Source organism: Pan troglodytes, chromosome 3, assembly GCF_028858775.2.
Source record: "Pan troglodytes isolate AG18354 chromosome 3, NHGRI_mPanTro3-v2.0_pri, whole genome shotgun sequence".
Classification (NCBI taxonomy): Eukaryota; Metazoa; Chordata; class Mammalia; order Primates; family Hominidae; genus Pan; species Pan troglodytes.
The window spans coordinates 52,251,459-52,272,857 of NC_072401.2; the positions used below are offsets into that span (position 1 = coordinate 52,251,459).

Sequence of the window (21,399 nt, forward strand, 5' to 3'; positions counted from 1 at the left end):
CCAGGCTACATGAGATGATTCTCAGCTTACCTGCAAACTTACAGATGCACTACAAGTCCAGCCAAGGTCATCAGAGATATCCGTCAAACCCAGCCTATGTCAGCTGACCCATAGATATGTGGGCAATGATAAATAATTGTAGAGTGGTTTGTTACATAGCAAAAGCTAACAAGGTGCTTACACAATATCTAAGAAAATATATTTACCAGGTAATGGCAGATAAGAATTTGAAGATAAAAAGAACTAGAGGTGATGTAATTTTCTCAGCATTAATTCAGATCATGTCTGTACTCTTCTAACCATAAAAGTTTTAAATTAGTGTAATAGTATTCTGGAAAGATGTTCCGGTTCTGTGGTAGTCAGAATAATAACACCTCAAAGAGACCCATATCTTAATTCCCAAATCTTGTGAATATATTACCTTACATGGCAAAAAAAAAAAAAAAAGACCTTGCAGACGAGATAAGGTTAAAGACCTTGAGATGGAGAGTTATCCTAGATTATCTACGTGGGCCCAATCTAATCACATGCATCCTTAAAAGTGAGATTCTTTTCCCCTTCCTAACTGCATCACACAGATATGGGAAAATGACACTGAAGAAATTCAAGCAACCAGCCATTGCTTTGAAGATGAAGGATGAGGGCCATGAGCTAAAGAATGTGGGTGGCCTCTTGAAGCTGGGGATTGCAAGGAAATGGATTATCCCCTAGAGCCTCCAGAAAAAAAACTGCCAATACCTTGATTTTAGCCCAGTGAGATCCATGTCAGACTACTCACCTACTGAACTGTGAAATGAAAAACTTGTATAGTTTTAAGCCTCAAAGTTTGTGGTAATTTGTTATGGCAGAGATGGCAATTTGTTATGGAAGAAAATGAATATGAAGTCCTATAAAACTGATGTGAAAGAAATGGATGACAATAAAACAGTTTTTTAAAAAAGACCTCAAAAACCAATTCAACGTATAATTCCATTCTCACTTTTAGTACTCGGTAAATCCTTACTACCACCACTAATAATAGTACCCTCCCAGCTAATGAGCAATTCAACAGAATATTAGATAATGACAATGCTCATTTTCAATGGGGCACAGGTGTCCTTCTGGACTGATGACAAGTCTAAGCAAGTGCCCAAGTGGATGCATACAACACATCTCAACAGCTACCGTGGAAGTACTCCACAAAATCCTGAAACCTTCCAAACTGGAGCAACCATATTTTTACTTTATATTTAGCAAAGCAGCAGAGAAGCCAACAGAAGGATTTTGGAGAGCCTGTTTTAGGAATAAATTCTCCTATTTAAAATAAACAAAATGTTCTAGCTGTAGCCTCCAGGCTTACTTTACATAAATGCAGAATTCGCCACTAAATTTTCAATCATAGTGGAACCTATGCAATTAATTTTCAATTAATCTGATATTCCCCAAGGCTGAAATATGACTTTTTAAATTAATAAGTATTTTCAAAATTCAATGAAAGTCTGATACATAAAGAGTCTGAGTTGGGTATATTGCAATTTATTTATACTTTGGACCTTGTTTCACAAAATATTTAAAGTGGTTGAGTGAAAATATTTATAAACACAAAAAAAGTATAACAACTTTATAATACTGATCAAATAGGACTCTCAGGAAAATGCATTCTTAAAAAAAGAACTGCAATTTAACAAATTCCTTCCAAATAATTAATCTAACAGACCTGCCACCTGTTTTCCATGGCCTTCCAAAAAATAGCTACCTTTATTCATAAGAATCACATTCAGAAGAACTTTGTTGTTCATGCAATTATATAAAGCTCTATCAGGAACCCTTAAATACTGTGATTCTCAGAGAATACAATAAATCATACTAGAAAGATTTTTGGGAAGGTAGAGGACAAACACCTGGCAGTCTGAATCAAAGAGAACAGAACTTAGCTGCAGTTACCTGGGTAACTAAACCACACAGATTAAACGAGTAATAAGAGACTGTACAAAAGCAATAACTTTTCCCCTGTCTCATCTGTCTCCTAACTCCAAAAACATGATTTCCATGGTCATACCCAATAAAATATGATTTTTTTTGTTTTTAAGACAGAGTCTCGCTCTGTTGCCAGACTGGAGTGCAGTGGTGCGATCTGGGCTCACTGCAACGTCCGCCTCCCAGGTTCAAGCGGTTCTCCTGCCTCAGCCTCCCGAGTAGCTGGGACTACAGGTGCCTGCCACCATGACCAGCTCATTTTTTCTATTTTTAGTAGAGACAAGGTTTCACCATGTTGGCCAGGATGGTCTCGAACTCCAGACCTTGTGATCTGCCCGCCTCGGCCTCCCAAAGTGCTAGGATTACAGACATGAGCCACTGCACCTGGCCTAAAATAAGATTTTTAAAAATCAGAGATATAATAAAGTTCACTTCAAGGCCTTTGAAAATCTGTGACCCCCAAGAGACCAATCCAAGTCTTTCCAAGGCTGAAGAATCCTTTACATTGGGACATTAGTGGGGGGAAATTCGTACAACCTCTGTAAAACTAAAACGAACTAAACAGAACTAAAGAGAAAATGCCTAGGGCATATTAATGGAATGGAAATATTTGGAATTCTTATTTCTTAGTGTAATCACATAAAGAAATTCACTAACATCTCTGATGCTGGTTTACTCATTACCTTTTAAACTAAATGCAGAAGTTCTGTTTCCACTTAAAATGTAAAAGCTGGAAAGACCATTAACAACGAGAAAGAGCTCGATAAAAATCACAACTTTTCTTGAACCCATGACGGAGCGAGACTGAACGCAAATAACCTGAAATCCAAGGACAGTCAGTCCCACACTCCAGTTCCCACCACAGTCTCCCTTGCGCCAGAGCACGAGAGAAAGGCAAGCAGGTAAGAAACAACCAGCTACAATTTTAGGGCTAGTGTGACAGTATAAACCTCTTGGGAGACCCAGGCATACGGGGAGTTCACACTCAATTCACAGGCCATTTTCCACATACCTCCCACCAGGTGCTCCCAGGAAAGACTGGAGCAAAGCAGAAGATTAGAAGCGCGCCGTCCCCCCACCCCCCAGCCAGTTGCAGGCACACAGGAAAAGGCACAGGTAAACACGCACTGTGTCTAATGGTGGAAGGGAGAAAGAAGATAAAAACCTACAACACTTCTACCCACTGGGAGCAGGGCAGGAAATAGTCCAGAGCCCAGTATCCTGTACCAATCCAGCTAGGGAAGGGCTAGGAAACTTCCCCATAAGACATGCAACAGATAAGTGGTGCCATGAAGAGAAGGAACAGAAATGCTGAGAAAACCCCAACCCCAAGGTCCAGCTGCACTGGGCCTACTTAAGACTAGGGCTGCATTTATTTAAAAAAAAAAAAAAAAAAAAAATCCCTCCCAACACCCATCACCAGGAATAGAAGTCTACTGCTAGGGAAGAGTGCAAAACAGTGATCCACCCCACCCCACCCCATCACTGCCACTGAGACACAGCTGCACAGGGAATGCAGAAAATTGAGCATGAACAGGAACGCTGAGAAAAACCCTCCAGCAACCCAGCCCCCACCCTAAGAACAAGGTAACTACAGAAATTTGAAGCTGATGGTAACCATGGCAACAACAAAACCAAAACCTAGCTCAACTCCTGACAAGATTGACTCAATGCTCTGACAGATGAAGGGCCATGCCTGTTTGCAGGCGTAAATATTATTTACTTCAGTCCCTACACAACATATCTCGCATTCAGATATCTGACATAAGCAAGAAAAAAACCCATTGTCAGGCCAGGTGTGGTGGCTCACGCCTGTAATCCCAGCACTTTGGGAGGCCAAGGCAGGCGGATCACCTGAGGTCAGGAGTTCGAGACCAGACTGGCCAACAGGGTGAAACCCCGTCTCTACTAAAAATACAAAATTAGCTGGGCGTGGTGGTGCGCGCCTGTAATCCCTGTTACTCGGGAGGCTGAGGCAGGAGAATCACTTGAACCTGGGAAGCGGAGGTTGCAGTAAGCCAAGATCACGCCATTGCATTCCAGCCTGGGCAAAAAGAGCAAAACTCCACTCAAAAATAAATAAATAAATAAAGAAGAGTAAAGAAAAAGAAAAAACCCACGGTCAAGAGAGAAACAAAACCAGACTCAACCTAATGGCCTTTTTAAAAATCAGGATCTGCTACTGGCAAATAGAGGATATATGCTTGCACAACCAGGGTAGAGGGGAGAGCCAAAAGGACAGACAAGAGAAGCTAGCAGGTGCCCCTCTACTCCATTCGGATCCTGATAAAAAACAAAATCTAGCCATGAAAAAAATATTTTTTAGTGTATTATAAAGTCAATACATTAAACAATAAAAACTACAACTAAAATTATGAATACTATGATTCTCATCAAACTACTAAGTAACTCTCATTGTCAGACATGAAAAAAACCATCTGCTTATAAATTTTCATGGTTTTTTAAGAGTAGGCATATTTCTTGTTCTATGCTCTCTAGGTTTTTGAAAAGCACATTTAAAACCATACTGGAATAGAACTTGGGGTAGACACAAATGAAACATTTCTAGGGTATAAAGGAAAACAATATTTAAAGATAAAATATTCTTGAAATAATTAGTATCCCTAATAAATAACTATGTTTACAGAGCAGAGAGAAAAAGACGAAGCCCAACAGAAAAACAGGCAAAAGGCGTAAGCCAGAAATACAGTAAAGAGGCTGGGCATGGTGGCTCACACCTGTAATCCCAGCACTTTGGGAGGCTGAGGCGGGCAGATCACTTGAGGTCAGCAGTCTGAGACCAGCCTGGCCAACATGGTGAAACCCCATCTCTGCCAAAACTACAAAAATTAGCAAGGTGTGGTGGTGCATGCCTGTAATCCCAGCTACTTGGGAGGCTGAGGCAAGAGAATCGCCTGAACCTGGGAGGTGGAGGCTACAATGAGCTGAGATCATGCCACTGCACTCCAACCTGGGCAACAGAGCAAGACTCCATCTCAAATAAATAAATAAATAAATACAGTGAAGAAACGCAAATGAAGATCGATGGTATCCAAGGTTGTTAGGCATGTGGAAAACTGGCACTACTCACTAATTACTAAGTGGGGATATAAACTGGTACAAGCGGTACTCCAGCAACTTAACAATAAAAAGAATCCAGGCACTATTCACACTCAAAGGAAGCCTCCTTTCTTGTTAGATTTCTGCCACCTCCGTATTCATCTTATATTCAAACCAAATTAGTTATGTTTGTATCTGTATCATTCACTTTCATGTCTCTGCACTACCGAAATACCTTTCAACCAATTCCCCTGCAAAATTCTTTTTTTTTTTTTTTTTTTTTTTGGCAGAGTCTCAATCTGTTGCCCAGGCTGGAGGGCAGTGGCACGATCTTGGCTCACTGCAACCTCCACCTCCCAGGTTCAAGCAATGCTTGTGCCTCAGTCTCCTGAGTAGCCAGGATTACAGGCATGCACCACCAAGCCCAGCTAATTTTTTGGTATTTTTAGTAGAGATAGGGTTTCACCAAGCTGGTCTCAAACTCCTGACCTCAAGTGGTCCACCCACCTTGGCCTCCCAAAGTGCTGGGATTACAAGCATGGGCCACCACACCCAGCCCCCTGCAAAATTCTATCTTTCAAGACCTAGCTCAAATACTTCTTGCCCTACTCTTACCCAGATAGAATTGACATTTCATCTGTGATCGCATAGCACTTGATCCAATCCTCTAATATGACAGTTAAAACAGTCATACTAATCAGAAGTTGTATCACAGACGTGTTAATTCATAATATACGAATATCATATTTGTATATAACAATATATAGAGAAGCTTCTACATATCAATAACAACAAAAAATGAGAATAGGACATGAACAGAAAATTCACAGTAAAGAAAACATAAATGGGCCAGGCACGGTGGCTCACGCCTGTAATCCCAGCACTTTGGGAGGCCAAGGCAGGTGGATCACCTGAGGTCAGGAGTTCAAGACCAGCCTGACCAACATGGTGAAACCCCATCTCTACTAAAAATACAAAAAAAAAAATTAGCCGGGCGTTGTGGCGTGTGCCTGTAATCCCAGCTACTCGGGAGGCTGAGGCAGGAGAAATCGCTTGAACCTGGGAGGCGGAGGTTGCAGTGAGCTGAGATTGCACCATTGCACTCCAGCCTGGGCGACAAGAGCAAAACTTCACCTCAAAAAAAAAAAAAGAAAAGAAAATATAAGTGGCTCTTAAACATATGAAGAGGTATACAACCTCAATAATAAAAGAAATATAAATATAATAATGCTATTTATTACCTATCAAATTGTCAAAGATGAAAAAATTTGACTATACTATACATGGGAAAATTGGCATTGTAATAATACTTGCTGGTAAAAATACTGGCAAGATTTCTATGAAGGCAATTTGGTATTACCTATCAAAATTATAAATGCACACATCTTTTGACCCAACAATTCTATTTCTCAGAGTTTATGCTACAAACATATTCATTATATTTGACAGGATCTATATGCATGATTATTCACTTGCAGGATCACTTGTAATAGAAAAAGAATGGAAAGAAAAATGTGCCTCAATAGGAGAATAGTTACATAAATTATGCACTACTACATTTCACACAATGAAATGCAGTTAAAATGACTAGACAGCTCCATATGAAACTATTTCCAAGATATATTGTTAACTTAAATGCAGGCAGTCCGGGTGCGGTGGCTCACACCTGTAATCCCAGCACTTTGGGAGGCCAAGGCGGGCAGATCACAAGGTCAGGAGTTTGAGACCAGCCTGGCCAACAGAGTGAAACCCCGTCTCTACTAAAAATACAAAAAATTAGCTGGGCGTGGTGGCAGGCGCCTACTTAGGAGGCTGAGGCAGGAGAATCATTTGAACCCGGGAGGTGGAAGTTGCAGTCAGCCAAGATCGCAGCACCGCACTCCAGCCCAGGTGACAGTGCGAGAATCCATCTCAAAAAAAAAAAAAGCAGGCAATATGCAAAACAGGGTATATAGTACACTACCATTTATGTAAAAAACAAATAATATACTCATGTACTTACATATGCACAGACGATTACAAAGGGCTAAAGGATGGGGTGGGAAGAAGACCAACTTTTCACTAAATACTATGCTTACCATGAATATCTTTTATCTTTTACCATGAATTATCTTTTATCTACTCACAGAGTTAACTAACTCATTTTAATTAATTCATTTAAAACAAAAAGCAATTGTTTATGTTGCTGTCAGTTCACTGTGAAAATCTCAAAGACAGAGGAATGGAATGTGTGCCTTGTTCATCTTCATATCATCATTTTGCACAGTGCCAGGCCTACAGCAGATGCTCAACAAAGTATGCTAAGTAAGAGGCAACTGAGGCACAGTTGTCTGATATTAAATTAAGTTTACAGAAATAAGAATATATTAAGTGAAAATTTACAGTCAGCAAAAACTTTCCACCCTTTAGTTTTCATTTTGGGTATCCCATAACCTAAGGACTGTATTCTAGCAAATTTCATCATAAAGTAAGATTTTTGTAGCTGGGACTCTATTTGCTTTGCAGACCCTATCCTCCAGAGCCAATGATTATATTATTATATACTAACCATGAAGAGTGTGATAGTTCTAAAGTCAGAAAATTTAGGCTGAAATCCTTCCTCCAACACATTCTAGTTGTGTAACTTTGAACGTATTACTTAACCTCTGGACTTCCATTCCTTCATCTGTAAAACACTTACAATAGTATCTATGCTTCACAGAGTGTTGTGAAATTTAAGAGAACTAATATATACTATGTGCTTTGTATAGTGCCTAGCACAAAGGAAGCATTCTATAAATTTTAACTATTATTATCCTAGAGCTTTTTGGCAAGAAACCAGATCCTGCTCTTGGAAATACAAAGTTGAGAGAACAGATTTCATCCCTTTACATATATCTTATCTTATTTTATTTTTGAGACAGAGTCTCCTCTGTTGCCCAGGCTAGAGTGTAGTGGCGCAATCTCAGCTCACTGCAACCTCTGCCTCCCAGGTTCAAGTGATTCTCCTATCTCAGCCTCCCAAGTAGCAGGGATTACAGGCACACACCACTATGTCCAGCTAATTTTGTTTTGTTTTTTGTTTTGAGACGGGGTCTCACTCTGTCGCCCAGGCTGGAGCACAATGGTGCGATCTCGGCTCACTGCAACCTCTGCTGCCCAGGTTCAAGCGATTCTCCCACCTCAGCCTCCCGAGTGGCTGGGATTACAGGTGCCTGCCCCTACACCCGGCCAATTTTTGTAGTTTCAGCAGAGATAGGGTTTCACCACCTTGGCCAGGCTGGTCTTGAACTGCCAACTTCGTGATCCACCCGCCTCGGCCTCCTAAAGTGCCGGGATCACAGGCGTGAGCCACAGTGCCCGCTAATTTTGTATTTTTAGTAGACACGGGGTTTCACCACGTTGGCTAGGCTGGTCTCAAACTCCTGACCTCAAGTGATCTGCCTGCCTTGGCCTACCAAAGTGCTGGGATTATAGACATAAGCCACCATACCCAGCCAAAATAATATAAATTTATACCCAATATATATACTATGCAAATCTCAAATCTTACTATGTAATCATAGTACGGATAATCCTCTAATACATGATGTATAAAAAGTGCCTAAAAGGAAAAAATGTAATTTAAAGAACAGAAAGAAATAGAGACAGAGAGAACACCTTAATTAAAATTCATTAATTGCAACAGTGGGTTCTGTTCTAAAAAGGCAGTGAAAGCATACTGGAAAAAGCTTTGGTTCTGGAATAAACTCCATGGATTCAAACCCTAGCTCTAAAATTTAGTAGCTCTCTGACCTTGGGCTAGTTATATAACCTACCAGTGCCTCGATTTTCTTCTCTGTAAAATGTGCATAATAACAATAGCTTCCTCATAAGGTTGCTGTTGGGAATAAGTTAGTTATTGAACATCAGTGTTCAATAAATGTTAAGTATTATTATGTCTTATCTTTCCTTCAGGACTATAAGGTCGATGAAGCAGAAATAATAAACTTTTACAACTATATGTCCTGGTAAATCTTTATGGAACTAAACATGCTTTTTAAAAAAAATTTAAATGACAACAAATGAAATAATAACTAAAAAAAAATACTTACTTTGTAGCAGCAGCAAAATGTCTGTTGGGCACTCGGATGTTTACAGAACAAGAACAAAGTGATGTCTGATAAACCATCTTGGAAAGGCTATGCCTTTGATGATGTATCAAGGCTTGAAAGGAAAAACATGTAAAATATTAACATTAAATAATCACTATATTCATAATTTTTTAATTTTAAAAATCAGTACTTTCAAAATGAAAACATTCAATATTTTGTGATTTTTAATCCTTCTTTTAAAAGTGTAATAATAACCAGGCACGGTGGCTCATGCCTGTAATCCCAGCACTTTAGGAGGCTGAGGCGGGTGAATCACGAGGTTAGGAGATCGAGACCATCCTTGCTAACACGGTGAAACCCCATCTCTACTAAAAATACAAAAGATTAGCCAGGCATGGTGGCACGAACCTGTAGTCCCAGCTACTTGGGAGGCTAAGGCAGGAGAATTGTTTGAACCCAGGAGGCGGAGGTTGCAGTAAGCTGATATAGCGCCACCGCACTCCAGCCTGGGCGACAGGGTGATACTCCATCTCAAAAAAAAAAAAAAAAAAGTGTAATAATAGAAACCACAGTTCTTGAAACTAAAAGCAGGTAAATACATCTAATATTTGAACTATCTTATCTTTTTTTTTTTCTTTTAAAGACAGGCTTTCACTCTGTCACCCAGGCTGGAGTACAGTGGCATGAACACAGCTCACTATAACCTTGAACTCCTGGGTTCAAGTGGGCCTCCCTCCTCAGCCTCTCAAGGCTCTGGGGTTTTCATCTATTTTTAACTTAAACTATTTCATATTCATCAGAGTATGTTAGTTCTATTATTAGGGAATATGCATATGTATCCCAAAATTTCTTAATTTATTTGTTCATTTTTACAATAAATAAGACATTAACACAGTTGCCCAAGTACTTCTGAAGATAAGAACAAAGTGGGGCACTGGATCTGTGAGAAATAAGAAAAAGGTACACAGGTCTTTGAAGGTATTGTTAATGTTCTATTTTTTTAAGCTTAATAGTGAATATTTAGAATTTCAAGCTATTATTATTCTTTTTATCTTAACTATATTCTTTTGCGTGTGTAAATATTAGAAATATGTTTTTATTTAAAGATTACAAAAGTAAAGTCTTCCTCCTACACCTGGCCCCCAGCTTCTCTCCCATGTTAGCAATACCTTATGCGTCTTTTTAGAAACACTATATACATATATAAACATATAGATACCAATATATTTCCCTCCTCTTTTATAAAATGGTAGCATACTCTAATCACTACTCCATCTTGCTTTTTCACCTAAAGGTATTGGAGCCTATTTTCACAAACATACACACATATATACATGAGATGCAGATGAGATTTTATGTGTGCCTTTCATAAAGGTGTGTGTACATGCAGACATTTGAGAGATCACTTCATATTAGTTTATAAAGATTTTATTGCTGAGTGTGGTGGCTCATGCATGGAATCCCAGCACTTTGAAAAATCACGTATGATAAATGAAGGAACAAGCAATTATCCATTCGAAGCTTGGCAAACACTTCCAAACAATTCTAGTTGTACTATACAAGAACCTAACAACCTTGGAAGATCCCAAAATAATAATTCTCTTGGGGAAACAAACAAAAAAATCTCTTGAACATATCAATTGCAATCTGCTATTTTAAAAAATCAAGGCCAGTCACAGTGGCTCATGTCTGTAATCCCAGCACTTTGGGAGGCCAAGGCAGGAGGAACCCTTGAGCCCAGGAGCTCGAGCCCAGCCTGGGCAATAGAGTGGAACCCCATCTCTACAAAAAATTTAAAAATTAGCGAGGTGTGATGGTGCACAGCTGTAGTCCCAGCTACTCAGGAAGCTGAGGTGGGAGGATTGCTTGAGGTGGCAGGATTACTTGAGCCAGGAAAGTTGAGGCTGCAGTGAGTTCTGATCTCACTATTCCACTCCAGCCTGGGTGACAGGAACCCTGTCTCAAAAAAACAAAACAGGCTGGGTGCGGTGGCTCACACCTGTAATCCCAGCACTTTGGGAGGCTGAGGTGGGTGGATCACCTGAGGTCAGGAGTTTGAGACCAGCCTGACCAAGATGATGAAACTGTCTCTACTAAAAACGCAAAAAAAATTAGCTGAGTGTGCTGGTGCATGCCTGTAATCCCAGCTACCTGAGAGGCTGAGGCACAAGAATCGCTTGAACCTGGATGGCGGAGGTTGCAGTGAGCCGCGCCACTGCACTCCAGCCTGGGCAACAAGAGCGAAACTCTGTCTCAAAAACAAACAAACAAACAAACAACAAAAAGCAAGCAAGCAAGCAAAACCACTACTATCAGTCATGACAACCAGAAACTACAATTTTCAACAGAAATCAAACACTACAGACCAAAAGAAACCAAATACCACTATTTAAGTAGCACTGTTAGATCATGATATCTATGTTTTCAATCCTTTTGTAGTCAATTTGTCTAGCTGTATTATTTTATCTCCTTTATTAATACATTTCTCTTCCCCTTATTCTTGGCATATAACCTCACTTGCTACTTCAGAGAAAATAGCCCTCAGAACTTCCTGAACTACTGAGTCTCCCTGATCCAGCACTCATTCTCAAAATCTCTCCCACCCCGTGGCAATGAGATAGAAACAACTCCCTCTCCTTTCTTATCTCTTTTAATTGATAGTGAAAGGTTAGAGTTCCCTTGAGGTCAGTCCTATACTGCCTTCTCACCTGACTCTATAATCCTCACTCTCCCTAGGGAATCGTATCCATCTATTCTTGCCTTTCTGCTACAACCATCACAGTCCAGGCCACCATCACCTACCACCTGGATTACTGCCACAGCCTCTAAACTGTTCTGTCTTCTACACTTGGCCGTCTCCATTTCTTTTCCACCTATATTAGTAAGAGGGATCATTTTAAAATGAAAATTTCACCATATCCTTAAAATACTTGGATGGCTAAACTTGGCTCTTTGAACAAAGGAAATTTTTACCAAGGTACTCCACGAGCTACTACTAAACTATCTAGTGAGCATCCTCTAGCACCACTCTCCCTCATGTTCACCACGCTTCAAATACACTCATCTTCTTTCAGTTACTTGACCCTGTTCTTTACCACCTAAGAATTTTCATAATCTTCCATCTATGACATTTTCCCCTATTGCTTTCCACTCCACTAGTTCACAGTAATACAGTTATCTTTCAAGGACTCTACTTAACATTATTTCTTCAGAAGAGTCTCCCCTGAATAGATTAGGTCTCTCATATACATTTGTATAACATCTTATACTTTTCCTTCACAGCACTTAGGACAATTTTAACTAAAGAAATAATTATCCAGGTCGGGCATGGTGGCTCATGCCTGTAATCCCAGCACTTTGGGAGGTTGAGGAGGGTGGATCACAAGATAAGGCGTTCAAGACCAGCCTGGCCAACATGGTGAAACCCCGTCTCTACTAAAAACACAAAAAAAATTAGCTGGGTGTGGTGGCATGCTCCTGTAATCCCAGCTACTCGGGAGGCTGAGGCAGGAACTGCTTGAACCCCAGAGACAGAGGTTGCAGTGAGCCAAGATTGAGCCACTGCACTCCAGCCTAGGCAACAGAGGAAGACTCCATCACAGAAAAAAAAACAAAATATACGCACAAAAGTTAGCTGGGCGTGGTGACACGTGCCTGTAGTCCCAGCTACTCAGGAGGCTGAAGCAGGAAAATCACTTGAACCTGGGAAGCAGAGGTTGCAGTGGGCCAAGATCGTGCCACTGCACTCCAGCCTGGGCAACAGAGTGAGACTCCGTCTCAAAAGGAAAAAAAAAAGAAATAACTGGCCAGGCGCGGTGGCTCATGTCTGTAATCCCAGCACTTTGGGAGGCTGAGGTGGGCGGATCACGAGGTCAGGAGATCAAGGCCATCCTGGCTAACACGGTGAAACCCCATCTCTACTAAAAATACAAAAAATTAGCCAGGCATGGTGGCGGGCGCCTATAGTCCCAGCTACTCGGGAGGCTGAGGCAGGAGAACGGCGTGAACCCGGAGGGCAGAGCTGGCAGTGAGATGAGATCGTGCCACTGCCCTCTAGCCTCTAGACAGAGCAAGACTCCGTCTCAAAAAAAAAAAAAAGAAATAACTATCCAAGGCTGGGTGTAGTGGTTCACGCATGTAATCCCAACACTGGGAAGCCAAGGCGGGTTGATCGCTCATGCCTATAATGCCAGCACTTCAGAAGACTGAGGTGGGAGGATAATTTGAGCCCAGGAGTTCAAGACCAGCCTGGGCAACATAGTGAGACCCCGTCTCACTAAGAAAAGAAAAGAAAAGAAAAATAAAAAGAAAAGAATTATCCAATTAATTCCTTCTCCTCAATAGATGGTAAGCATCATGGGCAGGAAATGTATATAGCTTGTTCAGCATTGTATACCTAGCACCTAGCACAGTGTTTGTCAAGTGAAGACTCTAAATAAACATTTGTTGAATGAAAAAAATTTGAACAAATGAGAGCAGAAATTGGACTCAAATATTATGCATTACAGCACATGAAAGGGGCCATTTTTCTGATGATCCATTTATTCATTCATTCATTCAACAAATACGCTAATGAAACATGTGCTAGCACTGCTTGAAGCATTTAGGTACATCAGTGTATAAAACATAAAAATCCCTATCCTCATAGGGCTTATGTCTAGAGGGGGAAGACAATACCAATAAAAATAATTGGGGGATGGAGGCACTGCAGGATAAAAGGGATTGTATCAGTGGAAAGTGGTTTGCAATTTTAAGTATAGTGGTTAAGACAAGCCTCATTAAAAGGGTGATATTTGAGGCCAGGCATGGTGGCTCATGCCTGTAATCCCAGCACTTTGGGAGGCCAAGGTGGGAGGATCACGAGCTCAGGAGTTCGAGACCAGCCTGGCCAACATGTTGAAACCCCATCTGCATTAAAAATACAAAAATTACCTGGCCGTTGTGACAGGCGCCTGTAATCCCAGCTATTCAGGAGGCTGAGGCAGGAGAATCGTCTGAACCCAGGAGGCGGAGGTTGCAGTGAGCCGAGATCGCGCCATTGCACTCCAGCCTGGGCAACAAGAGCGAAACTCCGTCTCAAAAAAAAAAAAAAAAGGGGGTGATATTTCAGCAAAGAGTTGAAAAGATATGGGAAAGTTAGCCACGCAAACACCGAGAAACCGTTCTAGGGCAAAGACTCTAAGGCAAGAGTGTTCTTAATGTGTTTAAGAAACTAGAAGGCCAGCTGGTTACAGCAGAGTGAGTGTGAGGGAGGATAGATGGAGAAGAGGTCAGAGAGGTCAGCTGGGTGAGGTGGGGGTAGGAGAAGGTAGGCACAAGGTGATATCGAAGACTTGTACACCAGTGCTACTCAACAGAAGAATAATGTAAGCCACATGTACAATTTAAAATTTTCTAATAACTACAATATATAAGGTAAAAAGAAACAGTAGGTTAATATTTTATCACTAGTACCCCAAAGTATTATTAAATTATCAATGTAAAAAAATTGGGCTGGGTGTGGTGGCTCACGCCTGTAATCCCAGCAGTATGGGATGCTGAGGCGGGTGGATCACCTGAGGTCAGGAGTTCAAGACCAACCTGGTCAACAGGGCAAAACCTCGTCTCTACTGAAAATACAAACATTACCCGGACCCAGTGGCATGTGCCTGTAATCCCAGCTCCTCGGGAGGCTGAGACTACAGAATCACTTGAACCTGGGAGGCACAGGTTACAGTGAGCCGAGATCATGCCACTGCACTCCAGCCTGGACAACAGAGCAAGACTCCATCTCAGAAAAAAGTATTTTACATGTTTTTTTTTTAATGCTAAGCCCTCAAAATCTAATGTATATTTGACAAATTCAATTCAGATTAACCAATTTGAAGTGCTCAATAAATAGTGGCTAACAAAATGAACAGCACAACTGTAGGCCATTCTAAGGGCTTTGGATTTAGAAAAATGGAAAGGCTTTGCAGAGTTCTGAGCACAGGAGTAACATGACTGCGGTCCTTAAAGGATGAATTTCACTACTCATTGACAGTAGACTGTAGAGAAATCCAAGTGAGAGATGGTAGCAGGTGGGAACAAGGTAGCTGCAGTGGGGCAGTGAGAAGTCAGAGTCTGGATTTATTTTAAGCGTAAAGCCAACAGGATTTGCCAACTATTTAATGTAAAGTGTGAGATACATAGAGGAGTCAGCCAGGTGCAGTGGCTCAGAGCCTGTACTGCCAGCACTTCAGGAGACTGAAGTGGAAGGATCACTTGAGCCCAGGACCTCGAGAGCAGCCTGGGCAACATAGTGAGATCTCATCTCTACCAAAAAAAAAATTAGCTGGTCATAGTGGGCCCCAGAGGTCAAGGCTGCAGTGAGCCGTGACCGGGCCACTGCACTCTAGCCTGGCCAACACAGTGAGATCCTGTCTCAAAAAAAAAAAAAAAAAAGAGTCAAGGATATTCTGAGGTTTTGGCCTGGACAAATGAAGGATGGAATTGCCTTCAAATGAGAAGAAAAAGACTGCAGGCTATGACAATGAATTTGATTTTAAACAACTGCAAGGTGCTGATATGCTATCAAAGTGGAGATGTAGAATACTCAGATGAGTATAATCTAAAGTTCAGAAGAGTGATCCCAACTGTAGATATAAATTTGATAACCATTAAGGTATAGACAATAATCGGCTGGGCACGGTGGCTCATGCCTGTAATCCCAGCACTTTGGGAGGCAGAGGTGAATGGATCACTTGAGATCAGGAGTTCGAGACCAGCCTGGCCAACATGGTGAAACCCCACCTCTACTAAAAATACAAAAATTAGCCGGGCATGGTGGCACGCGCCTGTAATCCCAGCTACTTGGGAGGCTGAGGCACAAGAATTGCTTGAACCCGGGAGGCAGAGGTTGCATGAGCCAAGATCGTGCCACTGCACTCCAGCCTGGGTGACAGAGCAAGATTCCTTCTCAAAAAAAAAAAAAAAAGATATACACAATAATTGGCCATCCATTTCTCCAACAGTCAGGAAGAATGCTGGTATTGAGGCTGATACCTAACAAGAACAGTAGCTACAGTGGCTTCCAGTGCTTTAATGAACCTCCGAAGTGGGGCCTTCTGGCAAAACATTTGCAATTTCATATTGTTGAAGCATTCATTGTATCCCTGGGGGTTTTCGCTATGTTCGCTGTGGCTGAGCCAAGAAAGAAGGCATATGTCGACTCCTACAGAAATGATGATTCCATAAAAGATTTTGAGGAGATGAGGAAAACTGGTATATTTCAGAGCACAAAGTGATTCTGCAATATAAAGAATTTCTTTGGGTTGAATTACCTAAAAGTTTGTCACTGACCTGTGTTCTTGAACTATGAAATGTGAAAGTTTCTCTTGATAAGTAAACAATTAAAAAAGTAAAAAAGATAGACAATAATCAAAGCCACAAACTTTGGATGAGCTAACCAAGGAGTGAATTTAGATACAGAAGAGATGAGGATGAAGGATGGAACCCTGGCTTCCAGAACACTCCAAGTAAAGAGGCTGGGGAGAGGAAGAGGAACCAGCCAAGTAATGTGAGAAAAAATGACACATGAAATAGGAAGACAATTAACAGAGAGATATCCTAGAAGCCAAGAGAAGAAAATGTGACAAGAAAATTATAATATTCAGGTATTTTTGGTTTCTTTGGATTTGTGTAACATAACGATTTCTGTCATACATGAAGATGCCTTCAACCTCCTTTCAGAAATAATATACATTTTGGTTTGCTCACATAGTAGGCATCAGGGTCTGTTGTTATCTCTTGTCACCCCTAATTTTTGAGCAATAACTCTCTTGACACAGTTTTCCTGCAAAGAAACTCAAAAAAACAAAACAAAACTGTGATGCAGTGTTAAATATACATGTATCACTGACCTAGGATTGCAAGCTTCAGTACTTCCTCTGCCATTTACTAGTTATATGAACTTGGCCACATATCTAATAAGATCAGTTTCTTCCTCTGTAAAATGGGGGTAATGCTGGCTACTGCTTCTACCTAAAGACCTACCTAAATTAAACAATATATATCACTGGACTTCAAAAACACAAAATAAAAGCAAAAAGCGTTGCACAGGCCGGGCGCAGTGCCTCACGCCTGTAATCCCAGCACTTTGAGAGGCCGAGGAGGGCGGATCACCCGCGATTAGGAGTGCAAGACTAGCCTGGTCAACATGGTGAAACCCCGTCTCTACTAAAAATACAAAAATTAGCCAGGCATGGTGGCACACGCCTGTAGTCTCCGCTACTCGGGAGGCCAAGGCAGGAGAATCGCTTGAACCTGGAAGACGGAGGTTGCAGTGAGCTGAGATCGCAACACAGCACTCCCAGCCTGGGTGGCAGAGCAAGACTGCCGTCTCAAAAAAAAAAAAAAAAAATTGTTGCACAAGACAGAGCTGTCGTCGTAGATAAAAAGTTGAAATTATTAAGATGAAAAGAGGCGCTACCAAGAGGTACTACAGAATTAGCCCTCAAATGATAAACGTTGATCCAAATTAGACCACCTATGGAAGTTTAAGAACTGGAATCGCCTATAACGAAGTAATTCCGAAAGTACCGAAAAGCACTTTGAAAATTGCTCTAGTTTACAGACTTAAGCCACTCAAATACATCATCTTTCCCTTACCAGAACTCACCTCACTTATCACACTCCACTACCCGCAGCCCACACCCCAGTATCAGAGACGACCCAGTCCTTGCCTTGCCCATAGGTGGCTGGAGGGCGCTCGATGTACGTCCCGCTCCCACTCCCTCCCTCAGGGTGGACGTCTCCAGAATGGAGTGAAACCCTTCATAAGGTCACTTTTAAGTAGTAATGACCCACCCTCTGAAAAACCTAGAGACCAGAAACAGCACGAGGCATTTTCAGCACCCAGAGCAGAATCCGCCTTGCACTCTGCTGCAACCAGAGACTCGGTGCCAGAGCCATTTCCCCTGCAAGACAACCCCCCGCCTTACCTCTACCCATGCACCTTACGGCCGCCGCCATGTTGGGCACTTCGGATTGCGTTCACGAAATTGTTCCTACGTTTCTACTGGGAAGAATTAAAAAAAGGTTCCGTTCTAGAATCCGCAAAGAGGGAAGGAGTTAAAAAGAGAAAGAGGAACGGGGCGGGGACCAAAATGAGCTTTGCTGCCGGCGTGGCGGTGTTACTGTTAGTCCTCCGTGTTGCACAGGACCCTGTGTTTCGTGGTTCCGGTATGGCTGGTTAACCACCTTCGGGAAAATACGATCCTGTTGGCGATGCTGTGATTATTTTAATCCTTCCTTCTTACTCTTTTTCTTTTTTGATCCTGCAAGTGTACTCAGAGCGACAATTTTAACAGGCTGTGAGAGTACTTAATACCCAACGTAAAATCTTGAAAAACAGGAACCCTGAAACCCACTAGGTTCTTCCGCCACTTTTCCGGCCTTGGAAAGACTTATTTAAAAAATTCTCCAGGCGTTTTCGCCGCTACCCGAGGGAGGTGTCCAACTCATTGACAAACTTTCTTTGTTAATTGTCAAACTTTCTGTCAGCGCAAGATCAACCTTAGCTTTAAAATCTTACATTAATCTCTACATTTACCCCCTGCTGGCAAGCGAGTAGACTTGCCATTAGGATCAATTGAATAATAATACTTGACATTTATAAAACATTTCTAGTTTTAAAATGGCAGCTCCAAGACCCACGCACAAGTTATTCTGATAGGAAAAAAAACAAAAACAAAACAGAATGAGTGTACTTTCCATTACGTCACAGCTGTCGGCGTGGTTTATCTAAAACAAATCTGATTACGGATTTTATCACTTCCCAGCTTACCTCCCCCACAACACACACACACACACACACACACACGTTTCTCACCTCCATAACTTGGTTCATTCTATCTTCTCTGCTTCGTGTGTACCGTCCCCTACATCACCTAGGTAACTTTTTAAAGATTTCGCCTCAGGCTGTGTTTCTTTTAAACAGTTTTGAGATATAATTTACATAGCATACAATCTACCAATTTAAATTGTACAATTAAATGGTTTTTAGTGTACTCAAAGAGTTGTGCAGCCATCACCACAATATATCAGTTCTTGTCAACAGTCTGAGCTTTTTATGGGTAGAAACCATCTTACTCATTTTTGTAACCTCAGCACATACTTCAGTGCCAGGCCCATAGGAGGCTCTCAGTAAATGTTTGCTGAATAAATGAATATATGCATACATGAATTAGTGACTCAATTAGAATGGCAAGCCTGCAAAATTAACTTGCTTCAATGAAGCTGCCCAGAGGCAGATGAACTGGATCAAAGGCATTTCCCAGATGCTTTATTCATATTTATACATAGTACTCATCTACATGAAAAAATAAGATTTCTAATGTATTGCCTTGTCTTGTTAACACCTAAGCAGTTAATTCAAAGATTCTATAACAATTTGTGACTTATGCAAAAAAATCGAAGAACTTAAATCTATCTTTGTAACCTTTTCCTTCTCTCCCTCGCTCCCTCTCATCCTCCCTTCTTTTCACAAATATATGAGTGCCTGCCATGTGTCAAGCAGTGTACTTGGCTATGCATAAATGAAAAAAACTAATTCAATTTGAGAGTAAGTACCAGAATTGGAGCAAGTTTACCCAGTCAATTTCAGAGAAAAACAAACACTCAGATTAGAGGTGCTGGTCCTTAGACCCTATATCTGTTTCCTTTCCACAGTCCACAGCTGGGGTCAGTTGGCCCCCATCTGTGGACTTTTTTTTTTCCCCTCTCAAGACAGGATCTCACTCTGACACCCAAGCTGGAGTGCAGTGACAAGATCATAGCTCATTGCAGCCTTCACCTGCTGGGCTCAAGTGATCCTCATGTCTCAGCCTCCCAAGGGGCTGGGACTACAGGCACACACCACCACACCTGGCTAACTTATTTTTATTTTTCTTTATAGACAGCGGGGAGTGTGGGGTGTCTTGCTTTTTTGCCCAGGCTGGTCTCAAACTCCTGGCTTCAAGCAATCCCAAAGTGCTGGGATTACAGGTGTGAACCAACACAGCAGGCCCCATTTATGGACTTTTTTATGTCTACTGTTCTAACAAGAGAGTTTAAACATCGTATATTGAAATTATTACCATATAGTATGCTTACATACCATATAGTATGCTTATAGTGGTAGCCTAATTAAAGTAATGTCCTGTACAGGTACAGCTTACCTGTTGCCCACTCTGGTCACCAGAACTCGATGGCATTAGGTAGGATCCAGATTCCAGTTTTGTATATAACAATACATAAAGAGATTCCTTAGCCTGAGACTTTATTTTTATTTTTTTGAAACGAAGTCTCACTCTTTCGCCCAGGCTGGGGTGCAGTGGTGTGATCTCGGGCTCACTGCAAGCTCCGCCTCCCAGGTTCACGCCATTCTCCTGCTTCAGCCTCCCGAGTAGCTGAGACTACAGGCGCCCACCACCATGCACGGCTAATTTTTTATATTTTTAGTAGAGACGGGGTTTCACCGTGTTAGCCAGGATGGTCTCAGTCTCCTGACCTCGTGATCCACCCGCCTCGGCCTCCCAGAGTGCCGCGATTACAGGCGTGAGCCACCGCTCCCGGCCTTAGCCTGAGACTTTATAAAAACAACAAAAGGACTTTATAAAAACTACAAAAATCCATACTCTGAAATGGGAAATCCAAGACTGTAAATATTTAGTACATAATGAGTTTCTTCTCACTAAAAAGAGGTAATAGAGCAGGAATATCCAATCTTTTAGACCACACATAAAATACACTAATGATAGCTGATGAACTTAAAAAAAAAATCATCAAAAAATCTCATAATGTTTTAAGAAAGTTTACAAATTTGTGTTGGGCCGCATTCAAAGTCATACTGGGCTGCATGTGGCTGGCAGGCTGTGGGTTGGATAAGCTTGTAATAGAGCATTTTGGTTAAGCAGCTGTGCCCTGGAGCCAAACTGCCTAGGTTTGAATTCCAGTATTATCACTTAGTAGTTGTGTGACCTGGGGCAAATTTATATACCTCTCTGGGCCTTGGTTTCCCTGATATGGGGCTAATAATAAGATAATTTACTGAGGTGCTTACTGAAGTACTTGGCACAGAGTAAGCACTCAAAAAATATTAAGTGTCATTATTAAAGATCGAGTGAGAGCTCTGAACCAGAAAGGCAAAACGAATAAGCTGTTCTAGTACTCCTTCTTCCAATATCTGCTTATTTCTTAACATGATCCATGCTGTTGTTATTCCCACATGTATAAGGATGTCACTTTCTTTATATTAGAACTTTTATATGTATTTGCAGAAGGTCTTTAGACTGTATTATGCACTTAAAAT

The 21,399-nt window shown here is 41.4% G+C and overlaps 1 protein-coding gene across 3 annotated transcripts in view; it reads right to left on the reverse strand.

Annotated features, from left to right (window-relative positions):
- Window positions 1–18,799, reverse strand: part of MRPL1 (mitochondrial ribosomal protein L1) — a 92,757-nt gene extending 73,958 nt beyond the window's left edge. Inside the window, exons 1-3 of one of the 3 annotated variants that reach the window (XM_063809512.1) lie at window positions 16,827–16,902; window positions 14,022–14,164; window positions 9,090–9,201 (exon numbers count right to left, since the gene is read on the reverse strand). In XM_063809512.1, coding sequence (XP_063665582.1) covers window positions 9,090–9,201; window positions 14,022–14,164; window positions 16,827–16,837 — 266 coding nt within the window. In that variant the 5' untranslated portion in view covers window positions 16,838–16,902. Of the gene's footprint in view, window positions 1–9,089; window positions 9,202–14,021; window positions 14,165–16,826; window positions 16,903–17,915 lie in introns of those variants that run through there. The other 2 variants (XM_517204.9, XM_009447683.5) reach the window with 2 other exon arrangements.
- Window positions 18,800–21,399: the final 2,600 nt, after the last annotated feature.